The 26,730-nt window shown below is 43.5% G+C and overlaps 1 protein-coding gene across 1 annotated transcript in view; it reads left to right on the plus strand.

Annotated features, from left to right (window-relative positions):
* The first annotated feature begins 2,005 nt into the window (after nucleotides 1-2,005).
* LOC124550051 (UDP-glucosyltransferase 2-like) overlaps nucleotides 2,006-26,730 on the plus strand; it is a 129,854-nt gene continuing 105,129 nt past the window's right edge. The window contains exon 1 of the mRNA XM_047125283.1: nucleotides 2,006-2,157. Coding sequence (XP_046981239.1) covers nucleotides 2,119-2,157 — 39 coding nt within the window. The 5' untranslated portion in view covers nucleotides 2,006-2,118. The remainder of the gene's footprint in view (nucleotides 2,158-26,730) is intronic.

Below are 26,730 nucleotides of genomic sequence, written 5' to 3' on the forward strand. Positions count from 1 at the left end.
GTTTGACGACCACTTCAGGAACTGCGTAGTGTGTACCCACTTCATGAATCACTATCGTTTTGTTGTCACGGTTGCTGCTCACATTTTCTATTTATTGTTCGCGTACAGTAATAAACGTTTTCCAACTCTGTCAAATTAATAAATGAAAAGCAATACTTTGCTTTTGTTCTACAGTATTAATTTATTGTTACCCGGTTTTCGGCTTACAAGGCCATCACCAGACATTTACTGACTACGGTCGCCAAATGGGTTCAAATGGCTCTGAGCACTATGGGACTCAACTGCTGAGGTCATTAGTCCCCTAGAACTTAGAACTAGTTAAACCTAACTAACCTAAGGACATCACAAACATCCATGCCCGAGGCAGGATTCGAACCTGCGACCGTAGCTCGCCAAATGGGCTCTGAGCACTATGGACCTTAACTTCTGAGGTGATCAGTCCCCTAGAACGTAGAACTACTTAAACCTAATTAACCTAAGGACATCACACACATCCATGCCCGAGGCAGGATTCGAACCTGCGACCGTAGCGGCCGCGGGGTTCCAGACTGTCGCGCCTAGAACCGCTCGGCCACCCCAGCCGGCACGGTCGCCAAAGGAGTTAAAATGTTTGCAAACGACCTGAAAAAGAAGATACGCATTTAAACTGGAGCACGAAAGCACAGTAAATGATATCTTTGCATTGTGGTGTTAATCCAATGTAAAAAGTAAAAAAAGTTGAAAAATAAATAAATATAACGGGGACTAAACAGGAAAAAACTTTAACACAAAACTGGAAAACCAAGCCTACATAACAGGTTATATTAATAAACAAAACCAATAAAATAAAATAAAATTAGTTCTAGACAAGAATACTTGAAGAGGTATAAAACATGGAGCGTGATACACAAACCAAACACACGATTTAGCAATTGCAGCTAGAGAATATATGAAGAACTGAAGGAATATCAAGAAGATAAACAGAAATGAATAAGTGCAAGAAAATAGAGGAACGTAATGGAATGCTTAGTACATGCCATATTTGAGAAAGTGGTGGTACTGCATTTGAAAAAGTAAAAAGTTGATCAAGATACAAGGAAGCAAACAGGAAAAACATTAACGCTGAACTCAAAAGGGAGCAAACAAGAAAAACACGCTCAAAAACTTTGCCTATGTAACAGTTCGTATTAAACAAATGAACCGAGTAAAATAAAAACGGTACTTGACGAGACAACTTCAAAAGGTATTAAACATGGAAAGTAATACAAGTGCCACTTAAAAGAAAGAGTTAACAACAGTGAACTGACTGTGGGGAGTAATGAAAAACTCATTTTTTTTTAATAATTTTGTAACACGCGTAACAACAGTGTGGCACATATGTTTCTGAAAGTAGAATCTTTTCTGCGTATAACTGTAAAAAACAAATCGTCTCGTCTGTTATTTCCTACGAATTCTTTCAAGTGTTTATTGTACCATCCGAAAAAAATAGTAACAGGTTGATGGGTTCAGAAATGAAGCCGCTAGGCTACAGTCGGTTAACACCAATTCATAGGTAGGGCAAAGTCAGCAGCGTCACGACTTCAGCTTTTAATGTTATGGTATAAACAGTGAAGTTACACAACGACTGTAAATCTATTGTGAGAACAATGTGTTCAAAGTGTAATGCGGGATTGTGTATTGACTGTTTTATTCCATTTCGTTACCCAAGTCATGCCATTGCAATCTGGATGTTTCCACCTGCAGTTTCCATGGCACAACTCGAATGGTATCACATTCGTTAAATGTGAAAATCCGGCTGTATAGGTCGTTCTGTTCCAGATTGCAACTACCATCCCGGTGTTCAACCGCGTGTACGCACTGCGGCGTCTCAGGTCGTGAACTTGTGAACTCGTTTGTGGCGAGGTAGCCGCTAGCCAGCCACTACTTACCCCCACCAAGCCACCATCGAGCTGTTTTTGTTTTCCTCCTTCCCCCCACTCTTCCGCCTTCTTGATACGACTCACGATGCTCAGATGCCTGACGGTTTCATAGGCCGACGGCTGTATGTGGTAGTCGCAGCGTTCTTGCAGCAAGGACGCACAACGTAAAAGCGCGCTAGAGAGTATCATTACGGAACCGGTGGTCGCAGGAAACGACACGATGTCTTTAGTTTCCTGTGCTGATGGGAGAAAGTGGCAGGTAAGCAAGGTGTTCGTTGCTTGTCGTTCTACTTAACATTTAGAACATTCACCCGGGAAATTTTTGGAGCTAATTACAGAAGATATTTCACTTCTGTATTTATTGTTCCTGATAAAATTAGGGTTAGGAAGCACACTATTACTTCTAAACTGAGATCCTTCTGAAACTCTACTAACATCATATTAGATTTAGGTTTACACAAATAAAATATCAATGAGACTAGAACGGCTATAAGACTATTAGTTGGCCAATCAATGGTAGAGAAAGAACTAAGACTGTAAGCAGTTTGAAGCAACTTTATATTTACGCTGTGGAATATTAATATTTCTATAACAATGCCGAAGTAGCCGACACTTTACAGCGACTGTCTTCATGTCTTTGACGAACGGCCGCTAAAATGAATACAGTGCCTGTTGTAAGCTGTTCTTCATGTCTACCTAACAATTGGAAAAACGTTCTTTTACCCTGCTGAGAAAGAACTAAAACTTCACTCTTCACAGTTTTCATAAATTCCGCATAACTGCTGTGTTCCGAGAATAGAAATTGCTGGAGGAGTATCCCCCGGTATTCATGCCGGCTTTCGAAACTGGAGCCTCTATTCCTGTCCAAGCAGCTCTTCAGTCGCTAAGCAGCGGCCAGCTGATGCCACCAAGATACCGTACTCGCGGACGAACTCAGCTATTCAATTTCTCGCTGGGGAAAAGCTATGTATATGAACAACATCCAAAAGACATTGTGTTGATTTTAGTGACTTTATGCGACAGCGACACTGATGTAGCGCATTCACAACTTCCATTCTGTTTTATCATAGTTACTGCATGAATATGTTTGGTTGAAATCGAGTGCAAAAGTAAAGTAGACAAACATGGGCTGTAACCGAAGGTTATGAAACTTGCTGTTCAGTTTCTAGAGGAAAATACAGGGTTGGCCTTAGCTGGAGCGGGGCCATGCCCATAGCCTCCGCGCGGGACTCTCCCGCATCCTCCTCCTCCTCCTCCTCCCCTCCCTCCCCCTCCACTCCTCCCTCCCCCTCCACTCCTCCCTCCCTCCCCTCTCCTCCCTCCTACCCCTCCCTCCTTCTCCCCCAACCCCTCTACAACTCTGGTTATACATCTTCGTCGCGTTCAAAAGAATTCTAAGTTTCGTCACTGACATATTACCAATATATCAAGACTGTCACTACTGCAGACTTCCGTTGTGATAAGAAAATAATTAATCGGAGAAGGAATCTCAATGGGTATGGTAATTACTAAAATGTTAATAACAAAAACTAACTTAGCTATGGGAATCCTTCCTTCTTAATGAAATTCTAAGTGAAATGAGGTTCACAAGTCTTGTTCAGGAAGTAGTTAAATGTTTTCATCACTTGACTGTTCTCTATATTTACAAGAAATTAAATACGTTGTAGGTTATAAACAGTAGGGGTTTTCTGCTGTACACACTTAGTGCAAAACATCTTTTCCTTACTTTTTGACGAGCATATTCATCAGTAATATATTCAGAATTCAATATTGAAGCCATGTCATGTTCCACTGTCAGCATGGCAAGAGAAGACGGACGTTCTTGCGAGATGCTGCCTCTGATATAGTTCTTGATAAGATTGAAACGTGAAAAGCTCCTTTCAGCAGAGGCGATAGTCACTGGCATGATTAGCAAATTCTGTAGGCAATATAAATGTTGGCAAATGGCTTTTCAGTGTTATTCAAGTATTTCAATATCAACATAGCTTTCACATACTCTGGCACCATTTCAGTGAACACTTAAATATCCGTCAAAAGGTCTGACGCAACAATGCCTTTCTAACGTTCAACATTGTTGTTCACACTTAACCCCTCCTCAAGATTTTTACGTAGCACTTTGTTCTTCGTCCTGTATTATTTTAAACTTTCTGGAGACAACAAGAAGCTGAACATTTCGGAATACAAAGCCTCTTGGCCAACCTTCTTTCAAGCTTTTTAACAGTGTCGACGGCAGGGTAGAAAAAATCGATTTTGTGTTTCTCCTCTGAAGGTTAATCTGTGCAAACCATGTCGTCATCTTCATAAGGAAACTGCTTCACCTTCTTTCCAGGTCACTTTTTTTCGAATTTTGGTCCAATCTGTAAACTTTCAGCTATCTCTTACGCTGTTGTCTGCGTATTAACAAAACCTTCTCCACTGAAATTCTCAACAAACTTCACTTGTCTTTAGAGGGGTTGAGTTGCTACTTTCACATCCATGTGTTCTGTTTCAACTGCCTTACATGTTGCGTTAAACGCCTTTGAGGTGGTCATATCATATCACAACGCAAACTTGTAGCTTTCTAATTCGTTCGCAGCAAGTAAGTGTGCTTCGCTCTTTGTTTTCGATTCTACAATGCTGTTGCTCACATCAAGAAGGGTATCACTGTTTCTCTTGCCTGGTACCTTACAGCTTTGACACTCTCCACCCTACTTTCCCATCGAATATTTGAAAGCTTCTTCACTGTTGAAAGTTGGTGCTCAGTTCGACAAGATTTCCCATCTCTGAGTGGATCACTGGAAACATATATATTCTTTGAATTATACCAAAAAAAATTGAGTGCTTTTGCTGTAGATTTTGCCGCATCTGATAACACAAGATTAAGACTATGGCTGGCATGTGGCATATAAAATGCTCATGGTTTGCACTTTAGGATTCTGGCTTGATGAACACCACTTCGATAACATTTCATATTTGCGACATTATCGTAATTTTGGCCTCTGTAATCATGACTTTCGAGCCCTATTTCATCTAGTTTCGACGAAAGGGATTCAGTCAAACTTCCTGTCAGGAGTACAATCAAGTTTGACAGAACAATGCTGTTTTTTACTTTGTTGACAAGCAAATTTATGAATTCATTTTGGATGTTTTTCCCAAGATAATGGTCATGAATTTCTTGAGTTTTTACCCGCCTTAAATGTTCCTGCAAAACAGTCAAATTCTGCTATCTTTTCAATCAAATCAAGAAAATTATTATTATGTTATGAGTTTGTCGCTGGTTCCCCTTAAGGCTTTGAGATAGGTACCTGATACTGAGTATAATTCGTTTTAGAACATGACACCAATGTTCCTCCTCATTTTCCAGTAGTTCAAGGTCAATTTGATCAGCACCCTTTTTTGTTTTAAACGTATCTCACATTCTATACATTTTTTGTACATGCTCTTGAAGCCGGTTTCCTCAATAAACCCAGTCACTTGACATCTTGTTTGAAGGAGATTCGAAATTTTACAACAAAAACAAAAAAAAACTTTGTGATTTGAATACACAAGCCATTTACGATCCCTTTTTTCTCCATTTAGTAAAGTTCTTTTGTAAAAGTGAGTTGAAAATTTTCTTCTGTTCTCAGTTTAGGGATACTCAAAAATAGGGCCTTTCCGTACAGTTTCATTAACCATGGAGGATGTTAACGTATTAGGTCAAGTGCCTGGGTCCGAATTTTGTGATTACTCCACAATCGCTACTACTAGGTCTAGCTGAATGTGGGTTCGCAGAAGGTTCCCCATTCCAATGCTTGAAGTTCATTTGTATCTAAAGCATCACATGATGAGAGGCTACTGCTAATGCCATTGTCCTTACAGCAGACTTTAGTCTCAGTCTGAATTTACTAGACGAAGAAATTTTTTCGAAAGCGCCTTATTGTAATGCTTGGTTCAAATGGCTCTGAGCACTATGGGACTTAACAGCTATGGTCATCAGTCCCCTAGAACTTAGAACTACGTAAACCTAACTAACCTAAGGACAGCACACAACACCCAGCCATCACGAGGCAGAGAAAATCCCTGACCCCGCCGGGAATCGAACCCGGGAACCCGGGCGTGGGAAGCGAGAACGCTACCGCACGACCACGAGATGCGGGCTGTAATGCTTGATTGTTAGCCACAACAATGAGTAGAAAGAGCGCGGAGAGGCGCTGAGAATCACTGAATCAAGTGCCTCTTAATTTTTCGCGTAAGCAATAGCCATGTGTTGGCAATAGATATTACTACAGCGCATCAGTATCATAGCCGCTGGTTTCCTCGACTCCGATGCAGGCTTCATTTTCTGAGACGCTCCAGTGGCCATAACCATATCACGGTGGGTATATAATTGAATTACATTACATTAAAAGTAGTTTCAGAAACACATTATTGTTATCAGTTTGTAATAACAAAATTACGGGTGGTAGTTTTCAAATTACCTTCTAATGTGTTGCGCGGAGCCCTTTGGGGTTGCACGGTTTGCACATGCCCAAGGCCGGCCTTGGAGAAATATGTAATGCAGTTGTATTACTGGAAACGTGTCTGTGACAGGAAGATTAGTTCCTTCCTGTTACTGTTTAGCAACTCATTCCGTCGTTAGGTCATTAACGACGGAGCACTCGTTTGTGTAGGATGAAGAAAAAAACGGCCGTGGACTTTGAGAGACTCCACTTGTGAATCACCTGTGTTATGAGAATAACAGTTTATTCGCTAAAATTCGCATTTCTCTCCCTAGTCGAAATTTGTCTGTAACATCGATATTTCACAGGAAGTAAACCATAATTATAGTCATTATATTAATCTCCGTCATGAACAAACATGGACAAGAACTCTCAAAACATATATATTCTGGAGTCTGTTTTGGAGCGGAATTTTATAAAAATCAACATATGAAGTTTCCTGCAAATGAATTTCAGTTATATCTGTTTCCGTAACGGCTTCAACACTAAACCTCTTCTTTCCAACGATTCATAAATCATTCGTGATCGGAAACACTCTTTCTGCAGTAGCACTGGTGCAAGGTAGAGCTAGCACAAACGCAGTAATGAGCTGCAAATTCTTGTAGCAGTTATGGTGAGATGTAAGGAAGTTGACAATGATAGACCCCGTTCAGTTCGGTTTAATCAAAGAGTGTACTTTTTATTCTTTCGGTACAATCACGTTTACTCTTCATTTTGTTATGCTACACGCTATTTAAAAACGCGGCATTTAAAAATAACGGGACAGTTAATGACAAACGGGACAATTTGCGTCTCATACGTATTTTGTCGGGTAAACGGGACACTTAACGCTACATAGGGACGATCCCGTAAATCACGGGATGCGTTACCCTAGAATAGAAGCTTTTGAAATGTGGTGCTACAGAAGAATTCTGAAGATTAGATGGGTAGATCGAATAACTGAGGAGGTACAGAATCAAATTGGGGAAAAAAGAAATTTATTGCACAGTTTGACTAAAAAGGGGGTTGGTTAAGAGGACACATCCTGAGGCGTCAAAGAATCATGTTTGGTAATTGGGGCCAGGAAGGGGGGGGGGGGGGAGAAGTGTGGGGGAGTAAAAATGGTAGAGGAAGATCACAGTAAACAGATGCAAATGGATGTGGGTTGCGGTAGTAGTGCAGGGACGAAGAGGCTTTCACGAGATAGAACAGCGTGGAAAGCTACACCAAACCAGTCTGAAGAAAACAGTACTCGTGTCCCAAGAACTAAATTTGTATCGTAAACGATTGATAATTACCCACTCAGTTTTTGGGAACAAAGTAAATTACTTCGACACCTTTGAGGCAAGTATGCAAAGTACATAGTCTTCTACTACTCATTTGATTATGAGTGCAAACTTTTTAGTTAACTGTCTGAAATTACATTCTCATTGCGTTAAGTGATTTATTGGGTTACAGTCCTATTTTTTTATGTTGACTGTCATAATTAATCCTGCGGTGCACTTGTCCACTGCAGTGGACAGCTGTTAACAGTCCAGTTTATCAGTACTGTATTTTGCAACATTTTGGAGAATATGGACGGGGCAATCAGCTTTGACAGTTTTATCATTTTCAGCTAAAAGAAGTGTATAAATGGAATGGTTTCTGCCGAAGCTGACGTTAGTGTTGTCAGCGGCGAATGCCGGACGATCCATTCTTCTCCATTGTGTCTGTTAATAACTTCGAAACTTGATAAGCACATTCATGGCCACATTCCACAGATTCCAGTGGACGGTTGAAAACTCCAGTATCATAATCAAAGAATACTGTACAAGCAAATTGGAAACATTTTTCTATTTTTTTTATTACGTGCATATGTCGGTATAGCAAAGTATAGATTTTTTCCTTGCGTGTTCTTTAAAATATTTTTAATATATACTTTGACCAGTACTTCGCATACAATAGCTTCCGCTTCTGTTCTTCTTCAGCTAAAACTTTGAGCGATTTTTGAATCACTGTAGATATATGGTAGTAATTTGCGTGAACAGTCCATTCTGTTGTAACTACGAGAATGCTTTACTTTGTAACAAACGTATGTGAGATCTCCAGCAATAATCTCGTCCGCCTCGGAGGCAGATTGTTCAGGCTTAGAGAAATATTTGAATAAGTTACTTGACGTTCTGTTACTTACAACAGTCACGTGAGATTTAGTAGATGGATGTTGTTTTACATCAGCAACGCCTGAATGAGCAGACGAGAAATCTTTATTGCGCAGGCGACAGTACGCCTTGTATGAGTTTTCTCTTAGTTGACGTACCCAGTAATAATTATTTCCCAGTTCGGATTATACTTTGTAAGCCTTTTTTGGCTTTCTTAAATGGTATTCCACCATTCATAGACGAATTATCTGTGCCACTGTCACTTAAAAGCTCTATTTTTCTATAATTTTGAAATAATTTACAAGGGTAACACATTCAGCACTTAAGTTCTCACAAAACAATGAACGAAACTTTTAAATAGAATGACAATCAAGAATGGAATTAAAAAATCCTTCCAGTAATGTTAACACGTGTAGCATTTAAACGAGTTAGCTAACGAACTAAAATGTTGAACACAAAATTGTAGAAAGTAACTGAGGTGGATAATAAACAAATAGAAGAACGTAAAACAATAAGACAAGAGGTAAACTGAAACGCGTGACGCCACGTGAGAGGGTGGGAGTCGGTGAATGTCGTCCCCGCCCGGTACTATCATAGACTGATAGCCAAGCTAGTCGTATCTCCACGTGGTACGTACGTCGATGATAGGTACATGCCAGCTGTTCAAAAAATGGTTCAAATGGCTCTGAGCACTATGGGACTTAACTTCTTTGGTCATGAGCCCCCCAAAACTTAGAACTAATTAAACCTAACTAACCTAAGGACGTCACACACATCCATGCCCGAGGCAGGATTCGAACCTGCGACCGTAGCGGTCGCGCGGTTCCAGACTGTAGCGCCTATAACCGCTCGACCACTCCGGCCGGCTTGCCAGCTGTATCGCGAAAGATTTCGCAATAACAATCGAACAAGGTTTGAACACGGGACAGAGCCTGTTCGGGGGACGTCTCGGGAAATAAGGGATGTCTGGCAACGCTGCAGAAGTTGCTCTTATTCGTAAGTTTTCCACACCAGTACATGAGTGTAGGATCGATCTGATATGTCTGTCACCATTCTTGCTATACCAATATTTCATCATGCAATTCTTTCCGTTTTTCTATTCTTCTGAAGAGCCTCTCATTTTAGCAGTTGCATCGTACTGTCGTCGAAGTTCTTTCCATTTCATTCCAGTCACTATCTGTATATCGCATTTCTTTCCATCCTCCTTTTCTATTGTCACAGCAATGACCTAGAAGAATAAGCTCTAGACTGAGGATGATTAATGGAGCTTTGTAGATCAACATCGTCTGAAAGTCACGACAGGCGCAAATTGCCCAACTCTTAAAGGCAATAGAGGTCAAATATAAGACCATATCTCAGCAATTTCAATGCATCACTTTCTAGCTATACGACGACGAACTACAGCCGCTAAAGCTGCTCAGCGTTTTCTTCGCAGCGCTTCTGGCTACTTGTGCAATCAAGTAAGAGTATTTCGTCGTCGAGTTCCTACAAATAACTGTTACGATCGTATTGAGTTGTTCATATTGATTGGAAAATTTAATCAGTACTTTCTTCGGTAGAGTGACAAAATAGTGTGACTGTTCAGAGAACATCGTGTGGCTGTGAGTACTAGCAAAGCAAAACCTTTACACAAAAAAATTGTCAAGGAAATTCAGGACTTCATTCTAGAAACACCTGGAAATCTCGTGGAATCATACCACCGACTGAAAAATCGTTTCTCATAGCTGTCCGTACTGTTGAGTCCCCTACTGTATGCATGACGTGCAGCAATTCGCAAAGGCTTCAGGCTACACGGCCGTTTCTTAATGCAGTTTTTGAGCCACAAATAACGCAAAAAAATATGGACCCTCTGTTGTGGCATATGGCATGGGTATGCGGTACGGAAATTGTTTTTTGATGTTTGCTTGATCTTTGCGACACTAATTGTAAAAATTGTTATAAGAAACAAGATTCAGCAGACTTTCGCGTATGTGTGCAAGTTCCTGCCGTATTTTGAAAGGAGATACTAAGATGATTGTACTGAGATACAAGGCTGGATAGTTTTCAAGTCTTCCATATATGTTTATGAACTTCCCTCTGCGAGGCCAATCTGCAGTTATTGGACGTATCCACAACATTTTCTGTTTCTGTCGTCTGACAGCCAATACCGAAAAAATCGCTTTTGATGTTATGCTCAGTTCTGTCATTGTACTTCTCAATTCTCTACACGTGTAGTTCATTTAAGCCGGTGCAAAACGGACCGTGCTAAACAGGAAACTGTTAAAAACATATTGCCCTAGCTAGTGTGCTCGCAAACCTGTCATTTACCTCATGAAACATTGCTTTATTTAACGTATGATGTAGCCAGGTGTCTGCGGTAAGAAAACGCTGCGGTAATATCCGTAAATTTGTTGTGTTAAAAAACGCCCGTTTGGCCTTAGCCTAAGTATCAGTTTTAACACTATTGTTGTAGAAAATAGTTGGCAATTGTCTTTTCGAATCCAAACATTTCCATAAGCAAGTTACTGCTGTGAAAAAACAAGAGGGTGTTTCTCTTTTTTTAGGAGGGGAGGAGAGGGGGGAAGGAGATGGTCGGTTAGCAGTGCGGCGAATGATGAAGTTAAGGGTAAGTCACCTGGCACTTGCGTACGATTATTTGGACAAAAACGTATCTGCAAACGATTTTCAAGGACAGATATTATCATTGTAGACTGTAGTACCGATCCGTTTTGGCATTTGCGTCATTGTTTATTCACGCTCTACCAGTGCTGGTATCCACTGTAACACGTCGGAAGTCGCAATGAAATGCATAGGACTGTTCAGCGCTTGGGTAGTTGCGCGGGTGACGTATGTCACCCAGCGATTTTCTTATTGTTGTGTTGTCGCCTGTATGGTTGTCCACAGACGTGAATTCGTATAACCTCGAGTTACACTTTAAAGGTCAGTGTTCCACCATTGTTGTTTGAACTTGGGTATTGTTAGGGAGTGTACGAGGTGCGACAATAAAGTAATGAGACTTTTCTTTGCAAGATGTGGCAACCCTGCAGGCATGCGTAGGCACAATATCTTTGACCTTCGTCTATAAACTGCTTCTAGTCAAAGCGGCACATCGATGCAACTGCTCAGTAGTGAGTTGTGCTGTAATAAGTTAACACGTGCTTGTGTCTCTCGTCACGGAAATGGAATTGCATAATATTGTGCAACAGAATGCCATTTCTTTTGGCGTTAAATTGGGTGAAAACGCGACAACAACTTATGGTAAGCTTCAGAAGGCTTTTGGAGAGGAGGTTATACCAAGAGCTCAAGTTTTTCATTGGCATAAAATGCTTAGTGAAGGAAGAACGAATGTTGAAGATGAAGACCGCAGTGGACGACCATCAACCTCACGGACGGATGTCAACTTGGCCAGGGTGTGTGAACTCATACGATCTGATCGAAGATTATCTGTGAAAATGATTGCAGAAGAACTGAACATCAATCGAGAAACGGTTCATCTAGTAATAACTGAAGATCTTGACATGAGAAAAATTTGTGCAAAAATTGTCCCCAAAACTCTCACACCACAACAGCGAGAAACACGCAAAAATTTGGCAGCCGATCTGTTAGAGCAAACGGAAATCAATCCAGAATTGTTGAGCTGTGTTATCACTGGTGATGAAAGTTGGTTTTTTCAGTACGATCCAGAGACAAAACGCCAAAGTTCGCAATGGTACTCAAAGGGATCACCCAGACCAAAAAAAGGTCTCATGTCAAAGTCACAAGTGAAGTGCATGCTCGTATGCTTCTTTGATTCCAAGGGAATTGTTCATAAAGAGTGGATGCCTCCTGGACAAACAGTTGACCAATATTACTACAAAGAAATTTTAGGAAGACTTCGTATAAGAGTTCTTTGTGTCTGTGCCAACATTGCTGATAATTGGATTCTGCGTACGATAATGCGCCATCCCAAACTGCTCTGTCAGTAGAGTAATATTTAACCTCAAAACAAATTTCAGTACTACCACAACCACCTTATTCACCAGATATCACTCCTTGCGTCTTTTTTCTATTTCCAAGAGTCAAAACGGCGGTGAAGGGACACCATTTTCAAACAACACAAGACGCTGTGGCGAGGGTCTTAGGGGATCTTACAGAAGACGAGTTCCAGAAATGTTACCATCAATGGAAGAAGCTCTGGGAAAAGCGTGTGCAATCAGAAGGGAACTACTTTGAAGGAGACAACAATAAACTTGACTAAAACTGTAAGCAACTTTTTTTTTTCACATCAGTCTCATTACTTTATTGTTGCACCTCGTATAAATGAGTTGTCACTTGACAGTTGTCATCCACGCCACAACTAATGTTACCATTTCCGTTTCAATTTCGATAGGTAAATTGTTTATTTTCCACTGTTTTGTGTCTATATTATTGGGTTTATGCTAAACATTGTATAATATGCTTGGTTTGGTTGGTTTGTTTGGGGGAAGAGACCAAACAGCGAGGTCATCGGTCTCATTGGATTAGGGAAGGATGGGGAAGGAAGTCGGCCGTGCCCTTTCAAAGGAACCATCCCAGCATTTGCCTGGAGCGATTTAGGGAAATCACTGTATAATATGCTTGAAACCTCTGTTGGTTTGCAGTCCCATGTGCCATACGAACGAAGCAATAGCCCACATGATGTAGTAGTAAGAATGGTGGAGCGAGCTGTGGCACTTACGGAAATTAACCGCCGATAATTGCGTTTTGACCTTCTTTTTTATTTTCCTAAAAGTCTCAAAGATAAGGAGCCTGGTTAAGTGGGAACACTTTGCCGAAACAAACGCAAGTACCGTTGGAGTTCCTTCCAAAGGAACAAAGGACAGACAAATCTTCAATTTTAGTCTTTCCAGAGGAAACGACCCTTGTATCGCACCGCCCGTAAGAATATAAAGCTATCCTTGTAATTTCTACAATACACCACGACGATGTTACTGATAGCAGTACAGGGGATGCGAAACTGTCTGAGATCATATCAGTTTACAAAGTGACAAAGTTGGCGTGGACTTTGTTGACCAGCTGTCTCAAAAAATAATGTGGCTCGAAATACAAGGCACTGGCCTATCATAGTGATCTACAGTTACTATACTTAGTGCATTTTGCATTTATAAACTCAGTAAAAAGGAAGATAAAGCACTGATCAGAATTACTTTCCTAACCAATCCTCTACGGGAACTTATGAAGCCCAAATAAAAAGGAGATGTCAAGCACTACAGGTTCCTAAGGATATCAGGAGGCGTGTGGACTTTCTCTGTTTGGAATGGAAGAGACTGTATGCAGGCCACAAGAGGAAAGAAAGGGAAAATGAGGAAGATGTTAAGAGTGTGGTAGATCATGGAGAAGTCAACCAGAAAGTGGTGTGTTAGGTGTTATAAGTGGACCTGGCTCGATCATTTGAAGGAAGTTTGTGTCAATTGTTTGGACAGAGCTAACTGAAATAATACATGTATGAGAATGTAATTTTGGAAATACTGTTTAACTGTCTTGTTAATGAGGCTCATGTATAGGTATTGCATTGTATGGTGCACAATCTACACCCATTATTCATTTTTAATGCAATGTAAGTTAACTTCTGTTTGTTGTCATTGAAATAGATTATGTGTGGATATTATAATAAATATAGAGCAGTCAGGTGTGGAGTTGAGAAATTAACTGAATCTTGTATCACTATGTAAGTATATATCCCATCTTGTTTCATCGTTGTTAAAATAACATTGAAAGCAACGCGACCAATAACGTAGCAAAAATTCACGCGACTGCTACAAGGGTAAAATTATGACTGTTAACGCAGACAAAGGGAAATGTGTTTACTATATGAAAATGCCCTTTACCCAGTCTTGGCGTAGCCAGCATGCGTACACTTAAAACTAGAACGTATTAGTTCAGAATATTTTCCGATCATATTAAGTTGACTTGGCGGAAGACTAGGACCATATCTGTGATATAAAATGCCGAAGTTTGGGGAGTGGGAAGGGGTGGCGAGAATAAGCCCCAAGTATTACGCGGAAATGTGGAAAATTTACGCAAATTGGGTTTATCAGCTTACGCCGTTATTTTTCTGTGAATGGAGTAAGCATCCCGTTGCGCAGAACAGAATTTTTGTTACCAGAACTCTGAAAAGTCTCGTGACTATGTTGCAAAATTTTCTCACAAGTGCTCTGCAGCTTTTGAATGTCATGACATCGCTAGTAGAGACATAACAGTTAAATTTTTTTTTTTTGTTACAGGAAAAAAAATGGGATGGCCACTTACGTTTTTAGCTTTTATACTGCATTTGATAGTATTCCCGAGTCCCTATTTTATAGATTATGATCCAGATTCATTACGAAATACACTGCCGGGCAAAAATATTTAAGCACTCAGAAGACATGGTCAGATGTTAATGAACTTCGTGCACGATTTATTTATATGATTTAGAGTTGCCGTTCTCTGTGGAAGATAGAATGGTCACCAGAGGACATTAGTGTTGTTCCCGTGTAGAGTTGTTACCAATCCTGGTAGGGTATATGCTGAGATGACAAAAGTCAAGGAATAGCGATAGTGCACACATATAGATGGCGGTAGTAATGCTCACACAAGGTATAAAAGGACACTGCATTGGCGGATCTATCATCACGCACCTCCGCTGCTCGACTCGCTGCGGCCAACTTCGTTACCGTCGCTCGTCCACGCCAATGCCACTAGCCCAACGCCATGGTTGGACTTAGGGAAAGCAGCTTCTCATCGACGCGATGGGGAGCAACAGCGGCCGCCGACCACAGCCTAAAGCCGTCGGCACACGGACCGTGCATCCGAACGTTGAGCGTGCCGAGTTTCTGACGTCACAGCATGGAATAGCACGCTCGGGAGTCTTTCCGAATGTGCAGAGCAATATCTGGCATATCAGATATTCTCAGCGTGCGTCTGAGCGTTGACCAATGACATGGCACAACGCCACCTACGTCACACGCACGCCGTCTCCCTTCAGTACAGAGTTGTGACGCGCCATATTGTCATTCATTTCAAGCCTATACGTATATATGCCGTTCTGAGCACCAGCAAATTGAGAATCACTGCAAAACTCATTAACTGTGTGATTCGTTCCAATAAAATAACGAGAAACATCATATTCGCGGCAAAATAATTATTGTAACTTGCGTATAATGAGAGTAGGCTATTTGAAGGCAGCGACACACTGAAGATCCACCCAAAACGCATTGTTCTTGGTACAATGTGTTATAATTAAATTTCAGTTAATAAAATATCTACGATTAAAGTTTCTAGCAAGAGGTAAGGTACTATCATTAGGTGCAGCAGACGTGATGTTGGTATAGCGTAATGAATAGCATTATTGTATACTAATTAGGTTTTCTTTGTTGGGGCGGTGGTTCGCGTCCTGACACGACAATTTTTTTTTCCTAACATTCGTGTTTTTATTAGGTTCTGATACTTTATTATTAGTTTAATATAAGTATAGACTGTAATGTTAGATTTTATGTAAATACAAGTTCACCTTTTTTTGAGGGGTGACTTTGAACGATTGGCTTAATCTAAAGGACAGCTTACGCAACTTGTATAAAGGTATTTTTTCTCCTTTTTCTTTTACGCTTCGTAATTGACATGTTGCAAAGATTCTGCTACTGGGTACGAACAGTGATCAAGTAAGACTGACCTTGGGGTTTTGCTAAAATGTGAGAATGATGAAATAATGTTTATCTTCTGCGGAAAGCATTCCAATTTTGTAACGCACTGCTTGTAATGGAACTTTTATAAGCCTGTGTCCTTATTGATTGGACATGGTACTTTCCTTTTCGTGGACGATGGAATAAATGTGCATTTTAATACAGCTAACGTGGGAATTTTACGCACCCGTTGAGTAAACAGTGTGATTAACGAACTAGAAACATCCCTTAACTGTCGCTTGAGTGCGTTGCGATCGCGTATACTACGTTGGGGTCTTCGTACCGTATGCACAAGTCGCATCATTCCTGAGCGTTGAGCAGCACGTTGAACTGGGCACGCCCAACGTTAACGTTCGGCAGCACGGTCCGTGTGCCGACGGCTTAAGCGGTCTCAGCGGAAACCCAAGGACGTGCACTGCTACTGGTGCTAGCAACTGGGGCACACTGCTTACACTGGGGCCGCGCTTAAGGAAGAGCTCGTAAGTGTTCATGGTCAGCTTCAGCAGCTGCGTGAGGAATTTGCGAGTTCTCAAGAAGAAGGTACCCGCGCCCGCCTGTCCCGCCGGAAGCCCAGTGGACGTGGACGCCGCCTCGCAGAGGCAGCCGCCCATCACCTCGCCACCTTCAGAAATGCGGCTGGCGATGGACGTCGAGTAATCTGGACTGCCTCCCGCTGTGGCGGCAGTCCCATGAACCAGGGAAAAGGTGCCGCTAGTTACCTCCCACGTTGAGGAAGAGACAGTCGAGGAGGAGGAGCTGCCCCTGTGCCTGCCGCTCCCAGATGAGCGCAATGTGCAGCCCTTCCTTACGAAGATCACGGCGTCCATAAAGGATGGGACATACCCTCACGGGGACAACCCATATCCTTTTACGCCGCCAGACGTACCCAAGCCTTCCCTTCCCCATCGCCCGTGCAACCTCCGCCACACTCGTGGCCTGTTGCACGAGGTGGTGTCATGGAAGGAGCTACGAGCGATCAATGCACTCCCCATCTTCACCCCCGACGACTGGGAGCACGTCTACCAGGTCGCTGAGAAGTGGCTGAAGGGGGAGTGACGCTCCGGCGGAAGACAACCTGCCCCAGAGGACGCAGCCGCTATCGCCTACTTCGAAAATCTTCGAAAGTAGCCTGGGGACCATCTGAACCAGAGGCCATTGTTACCACCATTGCCTACCATGGTAGCTGCTTAGACTCATGCCCCATCGGACTCGATGTTCAATCCGTGCTTTGTGTGAGTGAGTGAGTGAGTGAGTGAGGATGTGTCATTTGTGCTCAGGTGTCTCTTGTGAAAAGGTTTCCCACGTGGTTATGGCCGCACGACTTCGAACGCGGAGTCATAGTTGGGGCTAGACAAGCATGGGACATTTCATTTCCGAAATCGTTAGAGACTTCACTGTTCCGAGGTCCATATTGTCAAGTGTGTCCTGAGAATACAAATTTCAGGCATTCCCTCTCACCATGTACAACGCAGTAGCCGATAGCCTTGACCTAACGACCGAGAGCAGCGGCATTTGCGTAGAGTTGTCATTGTTCATAGACAAATTATACTGCATCAGATTACCGGAGAAATCAGTTTGGGACGTACGACGAACATATCCGTTAGGACAGTGCGGCGAAATTTGGCGATAATGGGCCATGGCAGCAGACGACCTACACGAGAGCCTTTGCTAACACCACGACATCGCCTGCAGCTCCTCTCCTGCACTCGTCACCAGATCGGTAGGTAAGAGCTGTGGATGGGTTAGTGTGGCGCAGACACCACGAAGCCAGGGACCTAAGTTGTCAACAAGACACTTGGCAAGCTGCTGCTGGCTCCACAGTGGTGTGGGCTGTTTTTACATGGAATGGGCTGGGTGCTCTGTTCCAACGGAATCTATCATTGACTGGAAATGGTTATTTTCGGCTATGTGGAGACCAACAATTCATGGACTTCGTGTTCGCAAACAACGATGGAATTTTTATGGATTACAATGTTCCATGTCGGAACATTCTGAACAATTCGAGCGGATAGTTTGGCCACCCAGATACACGAATCCCCTCGAATATTAATGCGACATAATCGACAGGTCAGTTAGTGCACTGGCAACACTTTCGAGATTATGGACGGCTAAAATAAAGGCAGCATGGCTCAGAATTTCTGCAGGGAACTTCCAACGACTTGTTAAAAGTCAGTGTTGCGTCGAGTTGTTGTACAATGCCGGACACATGGTGGTCTGACGTGATATTGGGAGGTATCCCATGACTTTTGTCACCTCTGAGTGTAAGGAGCGTAAACAGCGTCAGATACTGTATTGCCACGGTGAAGCACACGGAGGCGCTGTGTACTCGTTGGAGACAGCGCTGTCAGCGCATGACCGTTTGAAAGGGGTGGGTATCCATTTAGCCGACTATTTTAATCGTGTAACATCAACATTTTAAGGCCTTCGGATGTGACGGTGGCTTGTTGGTGGACTGCATGGGAACGTAGGACACACATACTTGGCGTCGGTCACAGTTCTGAGTGGAGGCTAAGTTATTGCTCTAAGTTCAGGTAAAGAAGCAGGCACAGGAGGTAAAAACACGATGTCCTTGATGAGTCCCTATAAAAAAGAAATCGAGTGGTGTCAGATCTGGGGAACGTCGCATTTGCTCAAGATGTCATCAGATGTGCTTGGACGACCTGGTGGTTTCCTATATCTTACGGAGCACCCTGTTTCTTCAAAACATTTACGCCACTCTTAAACTGTAGGCCTACTAGGAGGATCGTTAGCTTACTTGGCACGGAAATAACACTGAACTGTTGTCGCCGACTTCAATTCTTCAAACCAAAATACGCAGATAGCATGCTCGGGACCAGTGAAGGCAGCCATCTATAACGCAACTGCCGCTAGCACTCCTTACGGTGCGATTCGGCACTAGCGAACTACGCGAGACACAACTTGATGTATTTCCCTACTAATTGACACTACAAGCACCTCTGTAAGTTCTATAAATTAATTTATATGAGTTTTCAAAGTTGCGAAGTCCTTTGTGAAACACCCTGTAATTGTGGGTCAGCTTGCCTCAGCAGAGGAGACAACTCCAGTATAACACCCTTCCCAATCAGTACACGCATTGAGCTGAGGAGTAGTGCAGCACCATTCTGATGAGTGGATGCATACTGCTCCTTCAGGATGTTTCCTTTTTTCCCAGGAAGTATAGCTTCTTAATACGCCAAAGTGGAAGTGTTCCGAAGAGCGTCGAATTTAGAGCTGTGACATGCAGCAAAGTAGTGTTTTTTCGCACTTTTAAACAGTGTTAGGGGCAAAACTCTTCACTTTTTAATTTCAGTGTCACACTTTAATCTCTGCTTATCCATAGCAAATCTTAGTACTAGTGTTTCCTGTTGTGACAACTTCAAAAAGAGCTGATGGTCTGGAGATCGCATTAATCCGGAGGCAATGACTCACTGTCGTACATAAATATGATCGGCAGATGTAAATTTCTCAAATTGTGTATATGGTTCAAATGGCTCTGAGCACTATGCGACTTAACTTCTGAGGTCACCAGTCGCCTAGAACATAGAACTAATTAAACCTAACCTAGCGGTCGCTCGGTTCCAGACTGTAGCGCCTCTAGCCGCACGGCCACTGCGGCCGGCCAAATTGTGTATATATTCACTAGTTCGACTGACAGCACGCTCACAAACCGCCGTGTTTATTTAGAATTTATCTCGAAAATAAATTGCAATGCAGTCACATAAGTTAACCCAACAATTTTGTGGTGCCATTACACTGTGTGTCGATGTTCATGATGATATAGAGCACCTCTTGAGAATATGATAACTGCAACGCGATCGAAAAATAGCACACTTGAAAATACACGCATGTTCATAAAAATAGAAGACCTTGAACGATTAGAGGTATGGCGTTCAATTTCTCAGAACATGTACATTAGTATATCCTGTAGAAATGATTAGCATTTGAACGATGCCGGCCTACGTGGTAGAGGTCAACGTTGATATCGCGGCGCAACACCACCGACCGGTAAAATGTGCCTGCAGCTCTCGTTGTCGTTATGAACCGAAGATACTGGATAAGTACAACTTGAGCAGACGCGCAGCATGCCTCGCAGGTGCATGCGCGAATCGTACCATCAAATCAGTAAGTTTGAAAGAGGACACATCATTGGCATGAGAGAATGTGATGTATCCACCCGGGAAATTGCTGCCCATGTGGGACGAAGTGTTCCGGTAGTGCAACGGGTGTGTGCAAAATGGTACACGGAAGGCTGTGGAACACGACGAATGGCGCAACAGTGGAACAGTGTAATAAATCGTACACTATTAGGAGTGACAGTCCATCGCCATTTATTATGGCATGGGTTACGTGCGCGTCGTCTATTTCTCAGCTCACCTTTGACGAATATGTAGAAACGTGCTAGATGGCAGTAGTGTAGGAACGACGTCACTTGGGACAGGAATGGCATCAGATAGTGTTCTGACGAATCAATGTTCGGTTTGTTTGAAAATGATGACCGAATTCGGTTCACTGCGTACAAAGGGTGCGGCATCACAGTGACTGCACTCGCACAAGGCGTACAGCGTCAACTCAAGGCTCTAAGCACTATGGGACTTAACCTCTGAGGTTATCAGTCCCTTAGAAACCTAACTAACCTAAGGACATCAGATACATCCATGCCCGAGGCAGGATTCGAACCTGCGACCGTAGCAGGAGCGCGGTTTCGGACTGAAGCGGCTAGAACCGCTCGGCCACAGCGGCCGGCGTCAACTCTAGGCCTTATGGTGTGGGGTGCTATTGGGTACAATCACAAATCACAGTTGGTGCGTGTCCAGGGCACTGTGACCAGTGTGACCAGTGTGACCTGCCTGAATGACATCCTAGGACGTGTAGCCATACGCTTTCTACGCAATACCACAGACGCCACTTTTCAGCAAGACAATGGACGACAACATATTGCTGCACTAACACGTGCTTTTTTCCTATCACAGGATGTCAGCCTTTTGCCCTGGCCCGCCAGTTCACCAGACTTGTCAATCGAAAATGGGTGGGATATGGTGAGGCGACGGGTGCAACACTGTGAACCAATGCCAACCACCACAGATGAACTTTGGAACCAGGTGATCGCAGCCTGGATGACCACACTACACGCCGTATAAGCGTCGATGCCATCATGCATGGAACAAGTTGTTTTGTTGTTGTGGTCTTCAGTCCTGAGACTGGTTTGATGCAGCCTTCCATGCTGCTCTATCCTGTGCAAGCTTCTTCATCTCCCAGTACTTACTGCAACCTACAGCCTTCTGAATCTGCTTAGTGCATTCATCTCTTGGTCTCCCTCTACGATATTTACCCTCCACCCTGCCCTCCAGTACTAAATTGGTGATCCCTTGATGCCTCAGAATATGCCCTACCAACCGGTCCCTTCTTTTAGTCAGGTTGTGCCACAATTTCCCCATCTCCCCAATTCCATTCAGTACGTCCTCATTACTTACGTGATCTACCCATCTAATCTTCAGCATTCTTCTGTAGCACCACATTTCGAAAGCTTCTATTCTCTTCTTGTCCAAACTATTTATTGTCCATGTTTCACTTCCATACATGGCTACACTCCATACACATACTTTCAGAAACGACTTCCTGACACTTAAATCTATACTCGATGTTAACAAATTTCTCTTCTTCAGAAACGCTTTCCTTGCCATTGCCAGTCTACATTTTATATCCCCTCTACTTCGATCACCATCAGTTATTTTGTTCCCCAAATAGCAAAACTCATCTACTACTTTAAGTGGCTCATTTCCTAATCTAATTCCCTCAGCATCACCCGACTTAATTCGACTAAATTCTCGTTTTGATTTTGTTGATGTTCATCTTACATCCTCCTTTCAAGACACTGTCCGTTCCGTTCAGCTGCTCTTCCAAGTCCTTTGCTGTCTCTGACAGAATTACAATGTCATCGGCGAACCTCAACGTTTTTATTTCTTCTCTATGGACTTTAATACCTACTCCGAATTTTTCTTTTGTTTCCTTTACTGCTTGCGCTATATACAGATTGAATAACATCGGGGAGAGGCTACAACCCTGTCTCACTCCCTTCCCAACCACTGCTTCCCTTTCATGCCCCTCGACTCTTATATCTGCTATCTGGTTTCTGTACAAATTGTAAATAGCCTTTCGCTCCCTGTATTTTAACCCTGTCACCTTCAGAATTTGAAACAGAGTATTCCAGTCAACATTGTCAAAATCTTTCTCTTAGTTTACAAATGCTAGAAACGTAGGTTTGCCTTTCCTTAATCTTTCTTCTAAGATAAGTCGTAAGGTCAATATTGCCTCACATGTTCCAACATTTCTACGGAATCCAAACTGATCTTCCCCGAGGTCGGAACAAGTTATCAGGTCCTAATGGCCGACCCTGTATATACTAGGCAGCAAGACACATGCTGAAGCAAGGCGACTGAAATGCTAATCATTTCTGCAGAACATACTAATGTAAATGTCCTGTGAATATGAACATCATATGTCTAGTCGTTCAAGATGTTCTGATTTTTTCTGAAAATGAGTGTAGAAGTGTCTGTATATAGGAGTTGCATTGCATTCATTGGATCGGCCACAGCAACATAGCCCCACAGTTATTACCGAGGACGAACGAAGAAGCCAATGTAACGGGTAGAGGTCACATGATTTCTGTAGCATTGCGTAGCGAACCGTTTTTGCAAGCGCAACGAGTTTCTGTTGTTGAGCAGTATTTTGCACGTCATTTGTATGCACGCGTTCTAGACGCATTTCGTCGGAAATAATACAGACACCGCAGTGCCGAACAATTCAACATTGTTGTGATAAATCGCCCTTTTCTGGGATGCGTATAACTTGCTGAGAGAAGAGAACCGGGAGACCGGCCATTTGACGGACGCTTAAATGGCTGAGATAAGGGATTACTGGAACTGTGTTATACGGTGGAGCATTGTAGGACTCCGCTCGATAGGTCAGGCGTGTACTACACAAACGAAGAAGCTTTATTGGCGCAGTAAGTGCGGAGTGCTCACGGGCTTTTCTAGGCTTGGCGGTAGTTTGACGTGCTCTGATAAACACTCGCCAAATGACACGGCGATAGCGAAATCATAACGCGTTCAGAGTAAAGACACTTAGACTATCAAAATTTTATCAGTACGTTGTCGAAGTATTCGTAACAAAGATTCCGAATTTACTGCGCTCGAGGAAATCTGTCGCGCTCAAATTATTCTCGGGACCGAGAGCTGGCAGAAACTCGCAGCAGAGAGCTGAAATACATCGTCTGTATTGAAGTCGCATTTGAGTGGGCTGTTAAGTTATCTGGACACCTATAACAGGTAGAGGGGAGATGGATGTTTCTACCGGCCACCCGATTCCGCCATGAGAGTTCTGGCGTCATTCAAAGATGATGAAATATCAGGCTAAAGAAAAAAACCACGAAGGAATTATCACAATGTGACAGAAAGTGGTAAATGTGATTTACATCTACATACAAACAGAAGTTTACAGTTTCAGAAAATTTGCATGGATTATTCAAGAGAGAGAGCTTCACAAATTGAGGAAGTCAATAGCGCGTTGGTTCACCTGTGGCCCTTATGAAAAGAGTTACTGGGCTTGGCATTGATTGATAGTTGTTGGGTGTCGTCCTGAGGTATATTGTTCCAAATTCTGTCCAGTTGTCCCGTTAGATTGTCAAAATCATGTGCTAGTTGAAGGACCCTGCCCGTAATGCTCCAAAGGCTCTCACGAGGGGAGAGACCCGGCGGACTTGTTAGCCAATGAGGGCTTTGGCAAGCATGAAGACATGCAGTACAAACTGTCGCCATGTGCGGTATATTTAAACTAATTCGAAGCCGCTTCGATGCTGTGTTTCACACTGTTACACATAAAGGATATTGTTCATAATGATATCCAGAATACAGAGTTTTTCAGTAGTAGTAAATATTTTAGATGGCAATAGTTTAGACTAATTGGAATATAAGGTTTTTAGTTTCAGATAGTCCGCTGTTTACAGTAAAAGGTTTTCATTTTGCTTATTGGTACTTCGGTTTCTATGCGTTTGTTTATACACTCCTGGAAATTGAAATAAGAACACCGTGAATTCATTGTCCCAGGAAGGGGAAACTTCTTTGACACATTCCTGGGGTCAGATACATCACATGATCACACTGACAGAACCACAGGCACATAGACACAGGCAACAGAGCATGCACAATGTCGGCACTAGTACAGTGTATATCCACCTTTCGCAGCAATGCAGGCTGCTATTCTCCCATGGAGACGATCGTAGAGATGCTGGATGTAGTCCTGTGGAACGGCTTGCCATGCCATTTCCACCTGGCGCCTCAGTTGGACCAGCGTTCGTGCTGGACGTGCAGACCGCGTGAGACGACGCTTCATCCAGTCCCAAACATGCTCAATGGGGGACAGATCCGGAGATCTTGCTGGCCAGGGTAGTTGACTTACACCTTCTAGAGCACGTTGGGTGGCACGGGATACATGCGGACGTGCATTGTCCTGTTGGAACAGCAAGTTCCCTTGCCGGTCTAGGAATGGTAGAACGATGGGTTCGATGACGGTTTGGATGTACCGTGCACTATTCAGTGTCCCCTCGACGATCACCAGTGGTGTACGGCCAGTGTAGGAGATCGCTCCCCACACCATGATGCCGGGTGTTGGCCCTGTGGGCCTCGGTCGTATGCAGTCCTGATTGTGGCGCTCACCTGCACGGCGCCAAACACGCATACGACCATCATTGGCACCAAGGCAGAAGCGACTCTCATCGCTGAAGACGACACGTCTCCATTCGTCCCTCCATTCACGCCTGTCGCGACACCACTGGAGGCGGGCTGCACGATGTTGGGGCGTGAGCGGAAGACGGCCTAACGGTGTGCAGGACCGTAGCCCAGCTTCATGGAGACGGTTGCGAATGGTCCTCGCCTATACCCCAGGAGCAACAGTGTCCCTAATTAGCTGGGAAGTGGCGGTGCGGTCCCCTACGGCACTGCGTAGGATCCTACGGTCTTGGCGTGCATCCGTGCGTCGCTGCGGTCCGGTCCCAGGTCGACGGGCACGTGCACTTTCCGCCGACCACTGGCGACAACATCGATGTACTGTGGAGACCTCACGCCCCACGTGTTGAGCAATTCGGCGGTACGTCCACCCGGCCTCCCGCATGCCCACTATACGCCCCCGCTCAAAGTCCGTCAACTGCACATACGGTTCACGTCCACGCTGTCGCGGCATGCTACCAGTGTTAAAGACTGCGATGGAGCTCTGTATGCCACGGCAAACTGACTGACACTGACGGCGGCGGTGCACAAATGCTGCGCAGCTAGCGCGATTCGACGGCCAACACCGCGGTTCCTGGTGTGTCCGCTGTGCCGTGCGTGTGATCATTGCTTGTACAGCCCTCTCGCAGTGTCCGGAGCAAGTATGGTGGGTCTGACACACCGGTGTCAATGTGTTCTTTTTTCCATTTCCAGGAGTGTAGATTGTCATTTTTCTTTTGAAGTTTTAGGTTTTGATGTCACGCTGTAGTTTACATAATTTAATTTCTCATTTGTGACTGAATAGTTTAGCCACATTTACTGCATCGTTCAAGAATGCTGCACGTATTTACAAATGCTGAGTGTGCTGATAACTACGTGCTATTTGTATTTTACATAAAAGTATATGTCGAACGTAATGTAAGCACGGCCTCTGACCTTATCATTAACGGCGGCTCAACACCTTCGAAAAGGAGATGAAATTAGTTGACTGGAATTTTGTTGATGGCTAATTTCAAACCTCCGAATAATACCAAATGGTTCAAATGGCTCTGAGCACTATGGGACTTAACATCTATGGTCATCAGTCCCCTAGAACTTATAACTACTTAAACCTAACTATCTAAGGACAGCACACAACACCCAGTCATCACGAGGCAGAGAAAATCCCTGACCCCGCCGGGAATCGAACCCGGGAACCCGGGCGTGGGAAGCGAGAACGCTACCGCACGACCACGAGCTGCGGACCCGAATAATACCATTAAAATTGTTTACTGATGAAGCCACTTTCTCTCGCGACGGTATCAACATCACTCGTAACTCACATCGGTGATCCGACGTAAAACAGACGTGGCATTGTGGAGGCACACTTTCAAAAATTCTTCTCTGTAAACGCGTTGTGCGATATAACGGACAGTTGATTGACACCGACTGCTGTGATACCGCATCGTCCTACAGTTACCTAAACTTTCTTGAGAACGAGCTTCCAGTATTACTGGAGGACGTTCATTTGGCTACAAGATGGGTGTGTTCTTGCAGTAAGATGGGACCCTGTCGTTGGGTGGAACATCCAGAGCCGGTTCGAGAAGATTTTTCTATAATCAACATATGTTTTGGCGCCTTCCCACTCCCTCGCCTCCTTTTTTTTTCCACGCAAGCGACACATCACTTGTCCTTCCTCCACACACACACACACACACACACACACACACACACACACACACACACCCTCGTCACTCCCGTTCAGGGTAGTCAGGTGTTCCGATTTGGCCGGAATTGTCCCGACTTTTCTGTTGAAAACGATTTGCACTCGATAGCCGTTCAGAGTCTCAACTGTAAGTTGGTCA

The sequence above is a fragment of the Schistocerca americana genome, chromosome 1 (genome assembly GCF_021461395.2).
Source record: "Schistocerca americana isolate TAMUIC-IGC-003095 chromosome 1, iqSchAmer2.1, whole genome shotgun sequence".
NCBI lineage: Eukaryota > Metazoa > Arthropoda > Insecta > Orthoptera > Acrididae > Schistocerca > Schistocerca americana.